This window comes from Amphiura filiformis, chromosome 11 (assembly GCF_039555335.1).
Source record: "Amphiura filiformis chromosome 11, Afil_fr2py, whole genome shotgun sequence".
NCBI lineage: Eukaryota > Metazoa > Echinodermata > Ophiuroidea > Amphilepidida > Amphiuridae > Amphiura > Amphiura filiformis.
The window spans coordinates 5035104-5055686 of NC_092638.1; the positions used below are offsets into that span (position 1 = coordinate 5035104).

General features: G+C 37.1%; 1 protein-coding gene and 1 long non-coding RNA gene across 2 annotated transcripts; both read right to left on the reverse strand.

Moving 5' to 3' along the window:
- Nucleotides 1-2625: 2625 nt before the first annotated feature.
- LOC140163903 (uncharacterized) lies at nucleotides 2626-4928 on the reverse strand. The gene is made up of 3 exons (XR_011860429.1): nucleotides 4789-4928; nucleotides 3994-4154; nucleotides 2626-3049 (listed from the first exon to the last, which is right to left on the reverse strand). It is a non-coding gene; the product is annotated as an uncharacterized lncRNA (long non-coding RNA).
- An 18-nt stretch (nucleotides 4929-4946) lies between these two features.
- On the reverse strand, nucleotides 4947-17160 carry LOC140164613 (SEC14-like protein 2). The gene is made up of 10 exons (XM_072187941.1): nucleotides 17011-17160; nucleotides 16253-16322; nucleotides 15717-15760; nucleotides 14042-14104; nucleotides 9785-9878; nucleotides 9144-9238; nucleotides 8100-8195; nucleotides 6838-6982; nucleotides 5534-5640; nucleotides 4947-4964 (listed from the first exon to the last, which is right to left on the reverse strand). Exons 1-10 carry the CDS (start codon nucleotides 17062-17064, stop codon nucleotides 4947-4949), a joined length of 786 nt encoding a protein of 261 aa, XP_072044042.1. The 5' UTR covers nucleotides 17065-17160.
- Between the last annotated feature and the right edge of the window lie 3423 nt (nucleotides 17161-20583).

A 20583-nucleotide genomic window follows, 5' to 3' on the forward strand; every position in this document is an offset into this window, starting at 1 on the left:
ACCACTCTGACACCATGTTGCGTGATGTAACGCTTCATAAAACTACAATAAATCAGGAGGCAAAGACGACGTGGTTTAGTTGCTATTCTGCCATGATGGAGACTCCAAAGGACCCAAAGAGGGCGTGATTTATTATAACATACCCAGGGGTATCGGATCCCGTTACAGTTAGGTTTTCTGGCCATCTTCATCATTAAATCCAAGATGGCCGCCATCGGCTGCACTACTAGAAATCCACTGAATTTTGCAGTATGCATTTATTTAAATGAAACCGATAAAACCATGTTTTGAGTGCATCTTATTCACTGTTTTCACTATTAATTCAAAAGCTATTCAATTCTTGCAATATTTATCCACAAATAAGATCGTCTGCTACCTCATCCAAAATGGCTGCCGGCGGCAATTTTGAAATTTGTAAACAATTTTGTATCCTTTGAACGCCCAGACAATTGTCCCAAAATTAGTTTTACCAAATTTTAGAATTTCTAATTAAGAAGTAAATCTTGTAGCCCATTATGAAGATTCTGAGCCAAAAAAGTGTGTTTTTTTACACTTTTTTAATGTAATTTAACGTTTTCAGTGAATTTTGATACTAAAAATAGATTATTTTATTCTCCTCCCTTTTGAGAAATATACTTTTACACACACACTACATTTATAATTAAAATGATCAGCCTTAAAGTTTTACCTTTTAGTGGGTTAAGCCAAACCTAAGTGGATGAAATATAAATCAAAACTTCGGGCACTGATTGGTTTCCGTAGTTGAAATATGGAATACGAGCTTTGTAAAACCTGGAATGCAAGCTGAAAACGTTAATTACATTTAAAAAGTGTAAAAAACACACTTTTTGGCTCAGAATCTTCATAATGGGCTACAAGATTTACGTCTTAATTAGAAATTCTAAAATTTGGTAAAACTAATTTTGGGACAATTGTCTGGGCGTTCAAAAGATACAAAATTGTTTACAAATTTCAAAATTGCCGCCGGCAGGCATTTTGGATGAGGTAGCAGATGATCTTATTTGTGGATAAATATTGCAAGAATTGAATAGCTTTTGAATTAATAGTGAAAACAGTGAATAACATGGTTTTATCGGTTTCATTTAAATAAATGCATACTGCAAAATTCAGTGGATTTCTTGTAGTGCAGCTGATGGCGGCCATCTTGGATTTAATGATGAAGATGGCCAGAAAACCTAACAATAGTACCTGGAATGGATTTTTTATCACTAAATTAGTCAGAAACAACCCCTTATGGTTCAAAACGGCTAATGACTTTTAAAATATAAAAAATATATACATTTTCTAAATTTTACGAGGTATAGCAGACAATCTCATTAATTAATTTTACAGCGTTGCTATTTGAATTTTGGTTGCTATGGTCACCTTTATTCGACCATTTTGAATATTTTGGATATGTTTGGCCTTCTTTGATCAAATTGCTATCTTCATTCCATCAATGTGCTTTCATGTATTAGGAAAGACACATTTGATACTCAACCAGGTCAAAAAGTACATGATTTATAGTAATTTTACTGCGTTGCTATGTGGAATTTGGTTGCTATGGCGTCTTTAGTCAGCCATTTTGGATATTTTATCAGTAGTTTGACCACCTTTGACCAAATTGTTATCTTCATTCCATCAATAGGATATGATTTACTTAAAAAAAGACACATTGAATACTCAACCAGGTCAAAAAGTGCATGATTTATAGACATTTTATTGCGTTGCTAGGTAAAATGTGGTTGCTATGGTCTCCTTTGGTCGGCCATTTTGAACATTTTGGACTTGTTTGACCTCCTTTGATCAAACTGGTATCTTCATTTAATTAATAGGCCTCGATTTGCTAGGATAAGACTAATTACATACACATTAAGCATGTTAAGGTCAAAAATCACTTATTTTATAGTAGTTTTACTGCATTACTGTGATGTTTTGGTTGCTAAGGGCAGCCATTTTGAACTTTTTTTTTTCCTTATCCCCCTATGACCATTCTTTCACTTTCTTACAATCAGTCAACCTTGATATACTAAGAATAGGTATAATAAATGCACATATATGTCAAAAAACGTTGATTTTTTGTTATTTTAATGCGTTGCTATGAGGATTTTGGTTGCTATGGGCGGCCATTTTGGATTGTTTTCAGTAGCAGACGATCTCATTTGTGAATAAATGTTACAAACATTGAATCGGTGTTCAATTTATAATACAAACGATGAATTAAGTGCACTTGTAATACATTTTATGAGTTGTTTCTCAATGTACTGTATAATTTAATGTATTTCTAGTACAGCCAAAGGCGGCCATCTTGGATTTGATGACAAAGATGGCCAAAATGGGTAAAATAATGCCTTTAATGGATTTCTCACCACAAAATTAGTCGAAAATGACACCTTAATGACTTCAAACGACCAAAGCGTTCAGAAGATACCGAAAATTCACTTTTTCAAAATGGCCGCCGGCGGCCATTTTGGATTTTGGCCTCTCCCAGCTAATGCCCACACTTTGGTGAGGGACATAGGAGCTTATTTTGTTTAAAATACCCCAAAGTACAAGAATCCATCAAAAAATTGCTGTTTAGAAATGATGGTCACTGGAGGTCCAAAATTGACCCTACTATCATGATTGTGTATTGAAAATCACTGTTATGTACAATTCCCAGGTACAATTCTGTATAGCACACAATAAATATGGATTGTATGCAGTAATGGCGAAATTGGATCAACCCATGTTGCACTAGATAGCAAATGAGCAGGTCCTACAGAAAATGAAATGGAAGAAATGCATTATGGGTGGAGTGAGGCAAGTGAGATGAAGCACATTTAAAGTCCATGTTCAAATTGATGCAATTTCCTTCATATAACAATGTTATAATTCCTCCATATCCACGCCCCATTGTCTAATAATTGTTATTCTTTTGAATGGTCAAACCTAATGGGTTCTTCAAAACCAACATCTTCATTTTCGTAAAGAGGTTCTAAAACTTCAATCCAGTAGTCGAGTGATTTGCTTTTTCTTATACTGTAGCTGTTGTCAAACTTCACAACATCTGCAGATGAAAGTAAATGTGTCGATTGTCAACCTACTCTCTTAAAGGTAAAAGAATATTTATGCACTCCAAAAGAGTGAAAATCAATCCATAACAGTGAAATTTTCACTCCGAAAGAGATAGAGTAAAATTCTTTTAGGTATGATATAAGAGACAACTCATTTTGGAGATGTCTTATTCACTCTTCTGGAATGCTTTTCACTCTTTTTAGAGTGTATAGGTACACACTCTTTTGTTCACACTTTTACATTAAGAGAGTAGAAATGTGATGATACCAGGAAAGAAAATTGTGTGTTTGACCATAGACTCTATGGTTTGACCTCCCGTGCCGATGCACAGGTTATAAGATACAATGAATGACATACCTCTAGATACATTGTCATCCTGACCACTATCCTCGCCACTATCAACATACAACATCATCATCTTCATGCCCATCACCATCAGTTTCACCACCATCAGCATCACCATTATCATTGATATCATCATTATTATCATGTCCATTATCATCATTGTCACCCCATATTTAATAGAATCACCCATTAATATTGACATCATCACCACCACCATCATCATCTTATTATCATGCCCGGCATCACCACTAACATCACCATCGCCGTTGTCATGATTATTGTCACCATTATTATTTATCATCCTCATCATCTTGACCATCTTCACCAGCACAATATAATCACCCTCACCAGCCACCATCATCCAGCACTTGTCATCATCATAATCATTGTGAGCTCCTCCTTCCATCTTCCTACATCTCCACCTACACCACTACCTTATCAGTAGCATTATCCACTACATGTCCAATCATCTCCTCCTCTTAAGTCTTCATCATCCATCTTCTCCTCCACCTTTTCGTCTTTTTCTTCCTCTTCCTCTTCCCCCGTCTCTTATGTCAAAGTAATCTTCAAATTAGCCTCCTTAAGACTTACATGTGCCAGGTTGTGAGAGAACCAGCTTGCCATCCTCAGGTACACCCAGATAACAATGATACTTTCTTTTCTCCAACACAGGGGTAGCTTTCTTACTACCAGATTCATCTAATTTCTTAACAGTAAATGCTATATCTCGCTCCTGGGTCTTAAACTCATATCTGCAAGAATAAAGAGGTGTATCATTGGTAACTCGAAGGGAAATGAAATTGGTTTTAAATTTATGGAATATATATTTCAAGTGAATATTTTTCTGTCAGAATGTTGCTCATCTGGAGCTGGTGTTATTTAGAAGTTGATGCCGGCAGAAGGACCGGCAGCTGGCGAATACGCCACCGATTACTGGACTTTAAGCAGTTGATTACATTTTCACTCAATTGAAGAAACACTGATATCAGTAATGAGCTAGCTACAATCTCGGTAAAAATCACATGCACACAAATCCCCAAACTCACGCGCATCGCGTTAAGATCACAATGATCAGAGACTTGTAAACCAGAAAATAGGAAAGCTTTTGACCACGCCGCACATCTCTTCGTAGTATTGCACATATCGGTATGGTTCCAAAAGTTTCAAATTTGAGCTAAAGAGCAACAATTGTCGCCGTTTTACTCAAGGTGAGGCTAAAGATCCCCAAAAATGGACCCTTAACCATGCAATCCACATACCCGTACCACCTCCTTTACATGCGAGTACCTCACCTTTCCCGGTACAGGTAGAAAAAACTGGATTTCATGTGAATTCATCAATCTTAAGACCTAATGCAGAATAAACCAACGTTATAATTATACATACAAGAGTAGACTATCAGGTCTGGTTACTTTGTACTGGAATTCCAGACTAACACCCGGTTCTAACACTTTGTTAACTAGGGTTCGAGATGACACCACACGACCTTTCAAGTAATAGGATTCTGGTACTGGAAGTGATGGTTTTACCATGGAAATATTCTCTTATTTCCATGGTTTTACCTAAAAGCAGGGAAGAGATAAATGAAGATCAGAACGCAATTAAAATCTGGTAGATAAACCATATTCACACGTACCTCGGTAAATGGAGTAAATGTTTATGGCTAATGTATTGTTTTTGACCACTATTTATTCTCCCAATCGACCTTTTTGCTCTGGTTTTTGTATTATATATCACTACTACTCAGTGAAATGAATATTGAGATATTGTTTTCATTGCGATTTATTATAAAGTGATATCTTTATTTTTAAATTTATTCTTTCAACATTTTTGGTCATCATGGGACCTCATACTAACATTGTTAAAAATTCCTCTTAACACTAATTTCCCTCACTGTAACGTAAAGAAATCATGCCTAAACTAGTGTTTGAAATCATGTGTACCACAACTTACTAGAGTGCGGCCCGCCCATCGTAGCGTTTGAAATCATGCGATTGAAACAAAAGCTTTGAACATCCTTATACCTAGAACTTTGATAAGTTTCAATGGTATGAAGTGTAAATAGCCCGTCCAATAACAGCTATAAGTTAATACTTCATTTTGAAAAATGAAATTCCATAAATAAACTTACTATATTTGTGCATTGCGGGTCGCCTTTCTCACCCTTAACTTTCCCGCCATAACAGGCTGGCAGTATTTCAGCTGGCACCACGCTAAGCAACGCTTCCTGGTAGTTACCTGAAGAAAACATAATGTTTCTAATTGTTTGTGTGATTCATCATAATTATTAAAAAATTAATCTCTATTATTATCTCCAAACACCCGTTACCCATATACCCGCCCTGACCTTTAAAACTACTATGATATAGGCCTGCGTCTCTTCTTAGTGATCAAGACCCAACTTGGTCCTGATCCTGGTTCTGATCCGATGAGGTGCACCTGTTAGTCACATGCACACTCTAATGCTTTCCGATGCCCGCACTGCGCCCGTCGGTACTTCGCGCACATTCCTGTTGATACTCCGTGTATGCGCTAGCTACGTATGCGATAGCTCCGCGCGTACTCGCTCTGCGAGCACGCGATAGCTCCGCGTACACGGTAGCGCGCGGACAGACGGACAAACTCTCTATGATTAGTATTATGATGATACAATGACAAAAATAATGCATGTTTGTAAACTTTCTATGCATCGGTTGGTTTGTCTATTTTAACCTAATTTTTTGGATGCTGTTGTACATTATTAAACAGTGTTTAACATTGGCTTATGCATAAGCCATGTAAGCTGGGCCGCCGCTATAGGGGAGGTGGTGTGACCCACCCTCCTGCAAGGCCCTGCCTCCCGGCATTCATAGAAGCTCAGATTTGTTGGCACTAGGCAAACAGCTAGTGTTGTCGGCAAAAATCATGCGCTCGTCGGCAAATTGCAATGCGTCGTGAAATGCTCGTTTCAAAGAAGTTACTATTGAATCAAAATAGTGGTCCGCAGATTCCCGGTTTGTAAGCACGGGCGAAAACATGACATTTGGAGTCCGCAATTCACAATTTCAGTCGGCATAGAAGGATTTCAGTTTGCAAAGGAGGCCGTACTACCTCCTTCCGACTGGTCTACCAACTGGCTTGATAAGTAAAAAAAGGTTTTGAAAGATGAAAATGTAGAGGACGTCGAAGTAGATTCTCCCGATTTCTTCATTACCTAATATGGTTCTTAGCTGTCATGCATGGAACCTTAAATGGTTCTACAAAGAACAGAGATGTGTTCTGAAAAGGCTAGAACGAACCATTTTAGACCTGAAAAGGTTTCTGGAGAGGCCAGAAAGAATCGTTTTAGGGTTCTTTCAATTAACAAGAACTTTTTCTCTTGGGGGTTCTATATACAGAACAGCCAATAACCCTTTTTGTAAGAGTGTTAACAATAAATAATTAGTATCTACTTACTACCGACAATGATCATTTTCTGCCGAGTCTGTTCCCTAATGAATGGCTTTACAGCTGCCCATAGTACATAAAACATCTTAGGACAATTGATGAGAACCATCCTACGTAGCAGTTCAGGATAATGCAATTGAAACATACTCAGTACCTATGCAAAGAACAGAAACAATTTAGAGCACGATTGGAACTCAGTGCCAGGTATACAGGGTGTCTCTGAAAGGACTGCATTTTTTTATTATTATTTTTAAATTTAGGCGCATAAATGGAAATTTGTCCCATTAGAGAACCGAAGGGAAACGGCTAAAACAAAAGGGATATTTATAGACAAAAAAGTTCATTGGCATGTTATTTTTTGTTAGTTTTGTTAGTTTCTTAGAGGGGAAATTACATTCATTGACTTCAAGAAAGCCTTTGATTCAATCAACAGGAACATGATCTTTTCTGCTTTGCGGAACTTTGGTATCCAGAGCATCGTAAAGGCAATACCAATTCACAAAGCGCCGTAATGGTAGATGGCAGCATCTCGGATCCCTTAGTGACTACCGGAGTATTGCAGGGGGATGTTTTAGCTCCTATTCATTGTTCTCATCGACCTCCTGATGAAGATGGCTACCGAGAGCGGGCGAGAGGACTGACAGTGGTGTTGAAACACGTCCGCGTCGTTCCAGTCGAAACCATCATGTATGTCACCGATTTTAAATATCTTCGTTCCATGATTTTCCCCTGCACCAGTGACCTCTCCCGAAGAAGGCGCATGCATGGTATGCATTTTGGAAATTGGAGAAACTGTGGAGAAGTTCTCCATTGCAACAATATCACACCACTTGTGTTACAGTATTGCTCCATGTCTGTGAGTCCTGGGTAATACCTACTGACATGGAAAATACGATCAACGCTTCTGCTACATCATTGTTACTGCTGTACATCAAGCCCACTGTCAAATCACGCCAACTACAATTCCTAGGATATATCCTGAGGATGCATGAAGATGAACTCAGCAGAATGCTCTCTACACCTTATTGCATAGTAAAAGAAGACCTGGAAGTCAAAGAACAACTTGTCTTATGTGCCAAAACTGTTGGGAGACTTCAACAACCTTAATACTATAAGATGCCACAACCACCACTTTGGCTTCAAATCGTAGTACATGGAGAAACTTTGTCGTCACATGCTCGCAACCAAATGAAATGAATGAAGGAATGAATAAATGAATGAATGAGAGGAGGGGCTGGATCCGAATCCTCCGCAGGCTTACCAGCTCTTACCTGTTTACCAAAGTCCATGCCTGGTTTCCAGAATCCTTGCTCCTCCATTCCTGCCATATCACTGATGATTACGACACCGTCTACGTCTTTCTTAAACTGAAAGGGATAATATCACAGATGATTAGGACCATCGGTAAATATCCACTCGTACATGACGTGTATATTACCGCATGACTCTGTTTTCTTCGATATGATTCATGCCATATGGAAATCGCTTCCATGTCGTACGGGATCTATGATGATGTTGTTGGTATTACGTAAGTGCCTCCACATAACATAGTTTTTATATTTCTAATAAGGTGTCAATAAAACAATGCAATCATAATAAGGTGGGATCATTATTATTAGTATACAAATATTGAATGTTTGAGTGTATAATGGTAATAATATTTTTAAGAGGTAAAATATGGACTGTTCCATTCAAAGAGGCTTTGCCGAGTTGAATGGAACAGTTCACATTTCACCGAATGAAACATTTTTTTCCATTGAACGAATAAAAACATTCAATATTTGTTTTATATAACTCATATAAAATTCTTTATCTTCCACTTAATTTTATAAATCACCAGGAAAACAAAATAAATTACAAAAAATATTACACAATGTATTTATTTTAGAAGCGACACCCACACCTATAATTGGCGAGTCGAGGTGGTCACCGTCCGCGATATACGCCCTCGTCTGTCAACGTTGCCATGATAGCTGCGCGCCAGTGCAATGGAAAATGGACTATTGTACTGACGCGAAGTGCAATAGTCGTTTTCTTTAAATTGCAAAAATATTCAACAATAAATGACCAATCAAATGATAAAAATCTTTGTATGAGTTATATAAAGCTTTAAAACTTTCAGTGCAACACAATTGTAAAATAGTTTCTTCCGATTGGCTGATAGCTCAGCGCGATGTGGAATTTTGCAATTAACGCGTTGCCACAATTCAGGTGACTGATTGGCTAATTATAGCTCAAAGCGTTGCGGATTTTTTTTTCGCAATACGGAATGCGCATGCGTATAATTAATTAATGAGTACAAAATATTTTGTTACCTTTTTGCAATTTTCCTTTATTCTATTTTCAAATGTCTCGTTCCATCTGAGATATAATTTCATTATGTCTCTGTTGGTAGCAGAGTGCATCAATCCTGTTAAAATATATTAAAGAAATCAGTAAAGATTTTTTATATTTTCTGGAATAAAGGTAATAATGACATTAATTAACTTCGATTTATAAAGTACAGAGATGTTCAGTTGAAGTTGGTGAATGAATCCCTGAAACAAATGTATGAAATCATGTTTTAAAGGAGGATTTCGTGATCCTAGCATCCTCTTTTTATGACATGTTTCAGTAGATATCCACGAAAAAAGCTTATTTCCAAAATTTCAGTTGATTCCGATTTTGCGTTTGCGAGTTATGCATGATTATGTGTATTACACTGCTCCATAGACAATGTGTTGTAATTTCGTTCTGGTGCACCAGAACGAAATTCAAATTTAACGATATCTTTGCTAAACGAATTAATCTGCAAGAAATATTTGGTACATAAACATTATGTAGCCAGAGGTATCCAGTGGTGTAAAAATCTCAACTTTTTTGGGGGAAAGTGGGGGATGAGGCTGTGGATCACGAAATGCCCTTTAACACTAATTATCATAGAAATCGGTACATTTATGTCATGTGACAGTGTTACCTCTCAGATCTCGTTTGCCGTATGGATCTACGTATACTGGCCTTCCGTCGGCGTCATCTCCGATGATACCGCCTCCCCAGTGCTTCGCTAATACCTATTCATGGGAATTTAAGGTTTTTTTTAAAGAACAAAATTATTATATTAGAGTCACGCGGTAGCCGTGACCAGCAAGTTTTTAAAAAAAAGACTGATAAAGAAGACTAATAACAGATGCTCCCGCGAGACTATATTTACACGTAACATTAAAACACTTGACTTCTATTGTTCGATGTTATTTTTCGCTGGGTACAAAATGTATCTAAAACCATGCTAAATGTTATTTACAGTCCCAGGTGTAATATCGTGACAACTCATTAATTCCAAAAGGGCCACCAATCCTACAGTCAATCATTGTTCGTAATAAACAAATATTTCTGCTTCCATTTCACGCGGTATTTCATAGCGAAAATTAGTTGCAAATCATACTGATCCAGAATTTTTGGACACTGCTACAGGTCTACCTGGTTATCACCTTCACACTACTTTTTCAGATTCACTTCCAAATATACCCTAGCAGATTCCTGGATACCCTACATACAAATTCTGAGCCCCATTCGCCAAAAAATCAAGTTTTTCACAATTCTTTTGTTCTTATCGGACGACGCATCCATTTATATAATAAATCCTGTATTTCGACACGGTATTTTACAGCAGAGGTCCGTGGCCTAATGGTTAGTGCGCTTGACTCCAGATACGCTATCCCGAGTTCGAAACCCGGTGACCAACTAATTTTTTTTTTCAATGTTTTATTAAACAATTTATTGTCATTAATCAAGGATAACATAATTTTAAACATCCAGTGCTATTGTGATATTATTTTTTTTATTAAAGCAAGTTTTTGATTTTCATGGAAATTGTTTTTTGTGTTAAGGGCCTATTTAAAAACACAGCATAATGTGATACAACACCATCAAGGATCAAAAGAAATCTGAATAACACAAGAAACCAGATCAGGTATTATAGGGTATGCCTATGCAATACGACGTTACTCATTGTTATTCTCATTTAAATATATTTTGTCCTACCACGGGCAAATTCGCATGATAATAGGACAATGATGATTGTGATATGTATATATGAATGGTTGTTGAATCGATTAAGAGACCTGACTCTCTGTCATCTTCAGCTATCGTAGAACATGACAATTGTCATACCGTCCCGGTAGGTTGATTACAAACACTCTGTAGGTGTGGACAATTGTTCCGCTAGTATGGAAGGCCAGCAGGAAAAAAAAATCCAAATAACATTTATCAAGCATATATAGTACGGAAACGTCTATGTGACACAACTTGGCAAGATAATTATCTTGCCATGTCGACTTATTATCAGCATTATGTCAACATGACGATATAAAATATCTCGCCAAGACAACTGAACAAACAAGTCAATATGGCAAGATAAATTATCATGCTAAGTCGACATACCAAAAATGGATGTCTTCTTCCCGAAATAAATTATTATGCCAAATCAATTTAGCAACAAATTAATGTCTACATAGCAGGATATTTTGTCACGTCCAGTTGACTTAACAAACAATATAAGTCAACATGGTAAGATAAATTATCATACCAAGGAATAGTAATTTTTGACACCGTATAATTTAAATTATTGAAAAGCATCCTCGGGATGTAGAGGAGGGGGCGGCCCGAAATTAAAGGTAAAATTAAATCTCAAAAGACCGCCGACAACCGCCGCTCAGTAGGGATATCCAACTAGATTGCCCCGCAGGGCTACAAAGAACCACAAACCGCGGAATTTCGATATCCAGCTAGATTGTCCCGCAGGACTCAGGAACCACAAATCTTGAAATATGGATATCCTGCAAATTAAAACCACAAACCGCGAAAAACCGCCAACAACTGCCGCTTAATAGAAATATTCAACTACATTGCCCCGCAGGGCTACAAAGAACCACAAACCGGGAAATTGGGATATCCAACTAGATTGCCCCGCAGGGCTATAAAGAACCATAAACCGCGAAATATGGATGTACAACAAGTTTTAACTATAAATTAGCCCTCGATAGAGGGCAAAGCTTGAAGGATTAGGGAAATTATAACCACGAACCGCGAAAGTTGCCTTAACAAACAATATAAGTCAACATGGTAAGATAAGTTATCATACCAAGTAATAGTAATTGTTGACATCGTATAATTTAAATTATTGAAAAGCATCCTCGGGATGTAGAGGAGAGGGCGGCCCGAAATTAAAGGGAAAATCTCAAAAGACCACCGACAACCGCCGCTCAATAGGGATATCCAACTAGATTGCCCCGCAGGGCTACAAAGAACCACAAACCGCGAAATTTGGATATCTAGCTAGATTGCCACGCAGGACTCAGGAACCACAAATCTTGAAATATGGATATCCTACAAATTAAAACCACAAACCGCGAAAAGCTGCCAACAACTGCCGCTCAATAGAAATATCCAACTAGATTAATTTGCAGGGCTATAAAGAACCACACACCGCGAAATATGGATGTCCAACAAGTTTTAACTATAAATTAGCCCTCAATAGAGGGCAAGGCTTGAAGGATAAGGAAAATTATAACCACGAACCGCGAAAGACCTCCAACAACCACCTCAATAGAGATATCCAACTATATTGCCCCGTAGGGCTACAAAGAACCACACACCGCGAAATATGGATTTCCAACAAGCTTAAACAATAAATTAGCCCCGATAGAGGACAGGGCTTGAAGAATAAAGGAATACCACGAACCGCGAAAGACCGCCAACAACCGCCGCTCAATAGAGATATCCAACTAGATTGCCTGCAGGGCTACAAAGAACCACAAACGGCGAAATTTGGATATCCAACTAGATTGCCCCAGTGCTACAAAGAACCACGTACATTTTAGTTATAGCTACATATACTCGTATTTTTTATTGTCATAAATCAAGGATAATATTATTCAAACTTCTATTTTTCGCTTTATTCGTCTTATGGAGTATTTCGTAACCGGATGACTTTTCAAGCTTGGAGCTACTCGGCTTCATTCATAAAAAGAAACGAAATCTACCAAAAAACGTTGACAACGTAAAGAAAGCAGCAAGTTTAAAAAGCCCCCACCTCGGCTCACTTTTTGAAACTTGGTCCCATTTGTAAAATATACTGATTTAAACTTTGTCATAATTATCAACTTAAAACATTTCCAGAAGTGTTATGAATCTTTAATGTGCCGATGCGATATATTACTTAAAAGTTGTTAGCATTCTGGAACGATCAGAAAGGTTATTATGTTGTTCTTGGCCAATATCCTATATATGTTTTGTTTTATAATAATTATTAAGTTCATGATCAATGATTGAATTAAACGAATAACAAGTAGGCATGTTAATGGCAATGATGCTAAAAACACCGATTTGCTGTTGATATTCAAAATGGGACCAAGTTTCAAAAAGTGAGCCGAGGTGGGGGATTTTTAAACTTGCTGCTTTCTTTACGTTGTCAACGTTTTTTTGGTAGATTTAAATATACAGACAACATCTTTTTATTATTTTCTCAAAATCCAGAAATTTAGATTTTTGCGTTTCAAAATGGCCAGTATTCTTAGATCAAATCGTCGCTCGGATGACATACCGACGTATCAGCCATTTTTGACAAAATGAGATAAGTTTCATAATCTATGTAGGCTCTACATTCTGACTAATTTTCAAGACATGTCATTAATTAATTAGACATTATCACTAATCTCACTCAATGGTTAAATTGTGTATAACATTTTGCATGACTAATTACAATTAATTGGTGAATGCCAACAATGTATTTTATACATTAAATGTAACTTTAACATTTTTTTTCATACCCATCCAAAAATGGGAAATTTTAATCGAGGTAATGTGTGACTAACGGATAAAAGTTGCAAAACTTTGGCCATTTTCGTGATACGTCACTATGTCATCCGAGCGACAAAAATGTACAATTTAAAAACTCTTTGGGGAGACCATACAATAAATGTCAGAACCTTACTAAATATCCCGTCCAAATGTCATCTCAAGAAATTATGTCACACGACATGATTCTAAGATACTTAGGGGCTGTGCAATAATTATGAGCCCTGTTGGAGGGTAAAATTTGGGGGTGCAAGGGGGGGAAGCGATTTTTGGGGGGCCGTTCGGAAATTCCCTAGGGGGGTCATAGTTATTGCACAGCCCCCCAAAACAGAAGAAAGTGGCACAAAGGCTAGTATTTATTTTATAGTGTCTACTGTACCTCCGGCATTTCCCAGTCTGTAAGGACTGTATCACTATGCATACTCTTTCTCCAGTCAACATCCTGTAAATAGTGAATATTGTAATACTGTAAAGCGGAGTATATCAATTAAAATTCAAATATTGAGATAACAAGAGAATGTTTATTTGTCTTTGTTAACAGTCTTTGGTATATTTTCCAGTAACAGTGGTCAATGTTGGTCAAGAAACACTTCGTATAAATGCAGATCCAACCGAGGACATCCTCGGGTTGCACTGATAGCCAGAATGGAGTCAAGTGACTCTATAAGTGGAGTAAACTAGCACTGACTCTCCAAAGGAGTCACCTGATTATCACAGGAGAGTCGGTTGACTCTACCTGTGGGGTCAATTGACTCTACATTCAGAGTCGTCGACGGAGTCAAGAAATTTATGACTCTTCAAGGGAGTCAGACTCTGTAATTGCATGGCTCTTGAAGGAAGGAAGGTTTTTATTTCAAACTCTAATGGTGACCCGCAGGTCAAATTGCTAGAATTGTACATTAAACACACCTAAACAGACACAATTCAATTTGCAGGCAGCAGCTTAATCAGCGCCAACAAACAACTATACAAACATCCCATCCAATCCAACCCAACCCCATCCCCCAGTAGGCAATGAGGATAAAGTGCCTTGCCCAAGGACACAATACCATGACACCATGGAATGTATATTCTCCCATTCCAAGAGGAGGGTGGGCAAGCTAAGTTTTCTCCATCGTCTGACAATCGCCTATGGCGTGAAACTCAGAGTAAAGTCTCCTATTCCGGTAGGTCTTTACTTTGAATTTTTATCTTGATATACATCTATGTGTATCATTATTTTGTCTTTTTTTCGGACTGTCGGAGTGACCCTGTAATGGAGTCAGGGTAACTCTATTAATGGAGTCTGGGTTACTCTAGGAGCAGAGTCCAGCCACTACGCGACTCTATGTCTAAAATGACTCTATATTGGGAGTCAAATGACTCCTGTGTAGAGTCATCAACAGTGACTCTTCAGCGGAGTAAAGAAATTTATGACTCTTCAAGGGAGTCAAATGACTCCCAATATGGAGTCATTTTAGACATAGAGTCGCAGAGTGGCTGAACTCTGCTTTTAGAGTCACCTAGACTCCAGTTTGGCTTTCAGTGTGCCAGAAGCCAACACGAGCACGTTAAAAGCCATTTAAGACGATGACAGCACTTGTCGGGTGGGTGTAGAGCTTTTGATTGGATAGTAAAACGTCTGAGACGTCCACGGTTGTTTTCCTAAGCCTTTTTAGAGAGTTTTATTTAAAAGGCGCCCTATTAATGTGTGCCAAAAATTGCTTGCCTCCTCTCTTGGCTTGTCAAGAATTGCTTGCCGCCCCCTTTTTTGCTCGCCAAAAATTTCTTGGCACCCCAATTTTACCCTCCCAAAAGGGCTCATAATTATTGCACAGCCCCTAATTAATTATGCACTAATATGCCAATTGCAGGGGTGGCAGACAATATCATACAACCGTGAAAATCTCTGTAAATGGTAATTTCTTCAAGTTGACCAAATTATGTTTGAAGGAAAACATTATAAGACCCCTCTCCTCCACCCCATCCCGACTTATGGCAACTGTGACCCGACCCATGGCAATCTGTGACCTCCAACCCCCAACATGGCAATCTGTCAAAGGTGTTGAACTTACCTCTCTGAACATCAGCTCCGACTTCTCCAAATCAAAGTCGCGAGCTATAAACAAACACATAGAAACAGACAATGAAATAAGATCAAAGTTTAATTTATTGTCACTATTTTGAATAAACGATACAACGTTTACAGCTAAATTGGAAAGCTTATACCAAGCCTAAAACATAGCACTTAGCCTTTTTACCAAATGTATCTGAGACAGGCCTTTATTAGCGATCCGCTGGGCTCTTTTGACCAATGAGCGTAATCGTACATTCGTTGCAAGAAGAAAACAGTGATGGTAGTAAAGACTTTATCATGTTTATTGGATACTCAATCACTCATTTATCATGATTACGCAGCATGAAATAAAAAATATGAATTCTTCAAGCCATCACACAGTTTTGGCATGATTTCAGCCCTTTTTTTTCTTTTCACGCTTCCGAACATTTATTCCTGCACAGTTACCATGATGGTCACCATGGCAACTCGTAAATAGCATTTTATTACTCATTTAGTCAATACATTAAAAGTAACAAATTAACCCAAACTTACCTCGTAAAAATCGAAGCAGCAATTTATCATCATGTCGCTCCTGTAACACATCTTTCAAAACTACTTTGAACTGCACAAAAAATAATCAAAAATAATATTTGATCAAATTTAAAAGGAAACCCTTAAGTCTTGGGTGCATGTATCTTATCAGAAATTATCAAAAATAATAATACTTGATCATATTAATAGAAAACCTTGATTTCTCAATACTACTTTACTTAATAATGTGATTTGAAATGTGCACAATTAATTTTTTCTCTATCGAATTGCGTGTAATACCGTTATATTGACAAACTAAAAAATATTGTCACGTGTTCCTATGTAATAGCATGGTAATATTCGTATTGCGCGGACTTGGATGTCGACCTTTTCCCATGATACATCACGATTACAGCGCAAACCGCTGGCGGCGCCCTTATTGTGAATAGCGAGAATTAAATATACACTATGCCCTATGTAAAATCGGTATAAGCTTTTCCTCCTGTGAATGTTTATCTTGATCAGTTTGTCTGTCTGTCTGTCTGTTTGTTTGTGTCTTTGTGTGTCCAGTTTGCTGTTAATCGCGCATCATCACATTATTATACAATTCATTCAAAACATCTGATACTATAGTAAATGCGAGTATCATAACATAAACATGCAATATTGACGTTCACCGCAAGCGAGAACACTCCTACATACATACCATTACACAAATCTGTATGATGTACATGTTTTGAGTGTTTTTTAGATAATTTGGCTTCTTTCGATACACGTACCTTTTTCAATGCCTCCTTCTGCTCTTTACTTAAATCTCCAAGTCGGCCACTCATTTTAATATCCTTATAAAAATGCTTGGAAAATAATAATCTTCATACAAATCACACCACCACTGTGGCTGTGACAGCTCTGCTGCATTATGCCTTGTTACCTCATTTTTATTAGAGAGCTTGAAATGACGTTACGTTAACTCTTTAACTTTAGATCTTCTAGATTATAGAGGATTATGTATTCAAAACCAAGATGGGTTTGAATACATAATCCTCTATAATCCTCTAGAAGTTAAAGTTAAAGTTAACGTAACGTCATTTCGCAAGCTCTCTACTATCTCTAGTTTCACCACCAGGTAGTCACCGAATAATAATTATATATTATTACATCGGTCAGTGCGTGTTATGAATGGGTATATTGTGGAACGGAATTTCAATGTCAATGTCCCCGTTGTCTGTCACAATGAACGTGAATTTTGAGTGGTTCAATACAACTCGCTTTGATATAGTTATGAAAATGGCAAAACAAGTGCGCATATTTTAGCTTACATAATTTGTGTCCCATCACTTTTAGTCTCACCACATTCACTCACAAGTCTTAATGTCCACTAAACTATTATTTGCCTAGCATCTGGCATTTTTGAATGTCAACACAAGTTTAAGAGAAAACGTTTAAAACTCGGGTTATAATAAAGGTATAAACGTTTTATAGGTGGTATGACACCCCTTGATAAATTTAGATTATTTTGCATTTTGCTCAAAAATAATAACACTGGTAACAAAAGTTATGTATATATAGGGGCAAGGAATTCATTTACTACACTGGAATTTCAGTGACTTAAGGCAGGCGGTACGTTATTTATGATAAGAAAAGAGGTACCGCTGATTATGTACCTCATTTCTTAACATATAATAATGAACCACTTGTCTTGAATCACTGAAATTTCAGTGAAGTAATTGGATTCGCTGCCCCGATAATATACATAACTTTTCTTACCAGTGTGTACCGGTAGTTATTTTTTGAGAAAAATGCAAAATTAGTCACAACATTTATCAGGGGGTGTAGTAGCACCTTAATAACCTTTATATAAGCCGACATTTAATCCTATTAAAACGTTTTTACTAAAACAATACCCCAAAATATAACCCATTTAAAACGTTTTAAAAACGTTTTGTATTTGTTGGGTATTGACTTCTTTTATTACCTGTAATGGAAGGTTCCATAATGTTAATTGGGATTTTCCAACTGGTTTAATAAAAGGTGTAAAAATTCCAAAATAAACTTTCTCGATCATCCCCTTTTTAGAATTAGAAAGATATTTTTTCTGTAACTGTTTCCTTTTGGTATTTTGAGTAGATAGCAAGCTGCTAAAAGTTTGAAAAAATGGTATGAAAATTCCAAAATAAACTTTCTTTGGTCACGCACCCACACACGCACATGCCCCATCCATGACCATTTTATCGGTTTTAATTCAAGAACTTGTAGGAATCGATCTACGGTATGTTTTGCATGTGGTTTTCATTAGAATGTTTTGCATGAAGTTTGTGTTGAGTTCTTCCCAGATTTATAGTCAACGCCAGCAGTAAGGGTTATCTGGCGCCATCTAGATATAAAAAAAAGGACCACGCACTCGTTTGTCTGAGACCACAAATGCAAAGAGCGCCTGCATTACATGATTACCTGATTATATTGATCATTCAAACTCAAAAAGTTTGTGTTTAACCGTCGATCTACCTTTATATACCAAAATACGACATTCTGCAAATGGCGCACTTTTATGTCACATGTTTTATATGTTAACCATTTAATACCACAAAACCCACATTATGTTGGCTGCTACTTTGACAAAATGGCTTTAAGAAGTCAGTTGCAGAGGCCTTTTACACTATTCTCGTTGTTTCTTTCACAAAATTGAACTTTTTAATAATGTATGTATGTAATTTGTAATATTTTTTTATAAGTACAAGGAAAGAAAGGATTTCACTCGCGTTCGCAATTTTAAAGGAAAGAAAATCTTCATTGTTGTACCAGCGGTGTATGTATGCGCGCAACAACGCATGGCGTTGCGTAGTTTCGCAAATTGTTTTAACAATTTGCGAAACTAATTAAAATGCACAGATACACGATGCTTATCTGCATATATGCGGTACAACAAATGGAAACACTGACTTCACAAAAACATATTTTTGAGTAATATTAGTCATGTTTCAATGAGTTCGGTTGGATACATTCTTGACAACGCATCGGTATGTATACACATGACCAATTCTTCAGTTCAACCAATAATTTGGTTCAGTCAGGTTCACCTCAAGTTCGGTAGTGACGTCAATGCTTTTTCGCGGTTTATGCCATGCCTCAAGCGTGCCAAGTACGCGTATGATGTACGCTCAGCGTCTTAAACTTTACACGTGCGATTTGATACTCCTGTGAGCGAAATACGCACGTACGTCAATACCGAACTTGATGTGCACCAAATTATTACTGTATTGAGAATTTCTTTGGTCTTAAGGTTGTAGTACTTGACTTCACCCCTTGATAAATTTGTGACCATTTTTGCATTTTTCTCAAAAACTAATAACACACTGGTAACAAAACTGGAATTCAGTGACTCAAGACAAGCGGTACGTTATTTATGATAAGAAAAGAGGTACCGCTAGAATTTACCGCATTTCGTAATGGACCACTTGTCTTGATTCACTGAAATTTCAGTGAAGTAATTGGATTCCTTGCCCCTGTAACATACATAACTTTTCTTACCAGTGCGTAGTTATTTTTTGAGAAAAAAATGCAAAATGCACCCGACTGACTGACAAAAGTGTGGGCGCACTATTTACAGCTTTATTATTTCCTAACCCTCCCATGTACCTTTTCTGTATGAACGAACACGCACACAAAAATGTTGCTTTTCGGTTCATCAAACTAGACATCAATTAATCAAACCACAGTGTTAAAGTTGGGCATACGATTAATCATATTCAAACTCAAAATCAAATTGCATAAAGTTAATTTAACCGTAATGACCACGTTCTAGTTTGCATGTAACACTATGGACCACAATGGCCTCATCCTAATGGCATAGTAAAGTTGCAGAGTATGAGTTTTTATACCCAAATTTTCTAAGGTCATTCAATGAATGTACAAATGTATTGGGGTTAAAATTGAAGAACTTTGTCCTGATAGATGAGCATGTTGTGGATCTAATGTTAACCAAGTTTTAAACATAACGCGGTTCTGCCCACAAAACTGAATTGCACTATGTATATTAACCTTCACGATGCTAAACTATACTAGCAGGCCTATGACAAGATCCCATTAAATGTGTAACAAAATATTGGTTTTTTTTTTGGTTTTTTTTGGAAAATCAATATATAATACATTTCAAAAATGTCAGATGCTAGGCAAATAGTAGTTTAGTGGACACTGAGACTTGAGAGTGAATGTGATGAGACTAAAAGTGATGTGACACAAATTATGTAAGCTAAAAATATGCGCACTTGTTTTGCCATTTTCATAACTATATCAAAGCGAGTTGTATATTGTGCCACCTCCATTGTTTGGCGCACTGAAATTCACGTTCATTG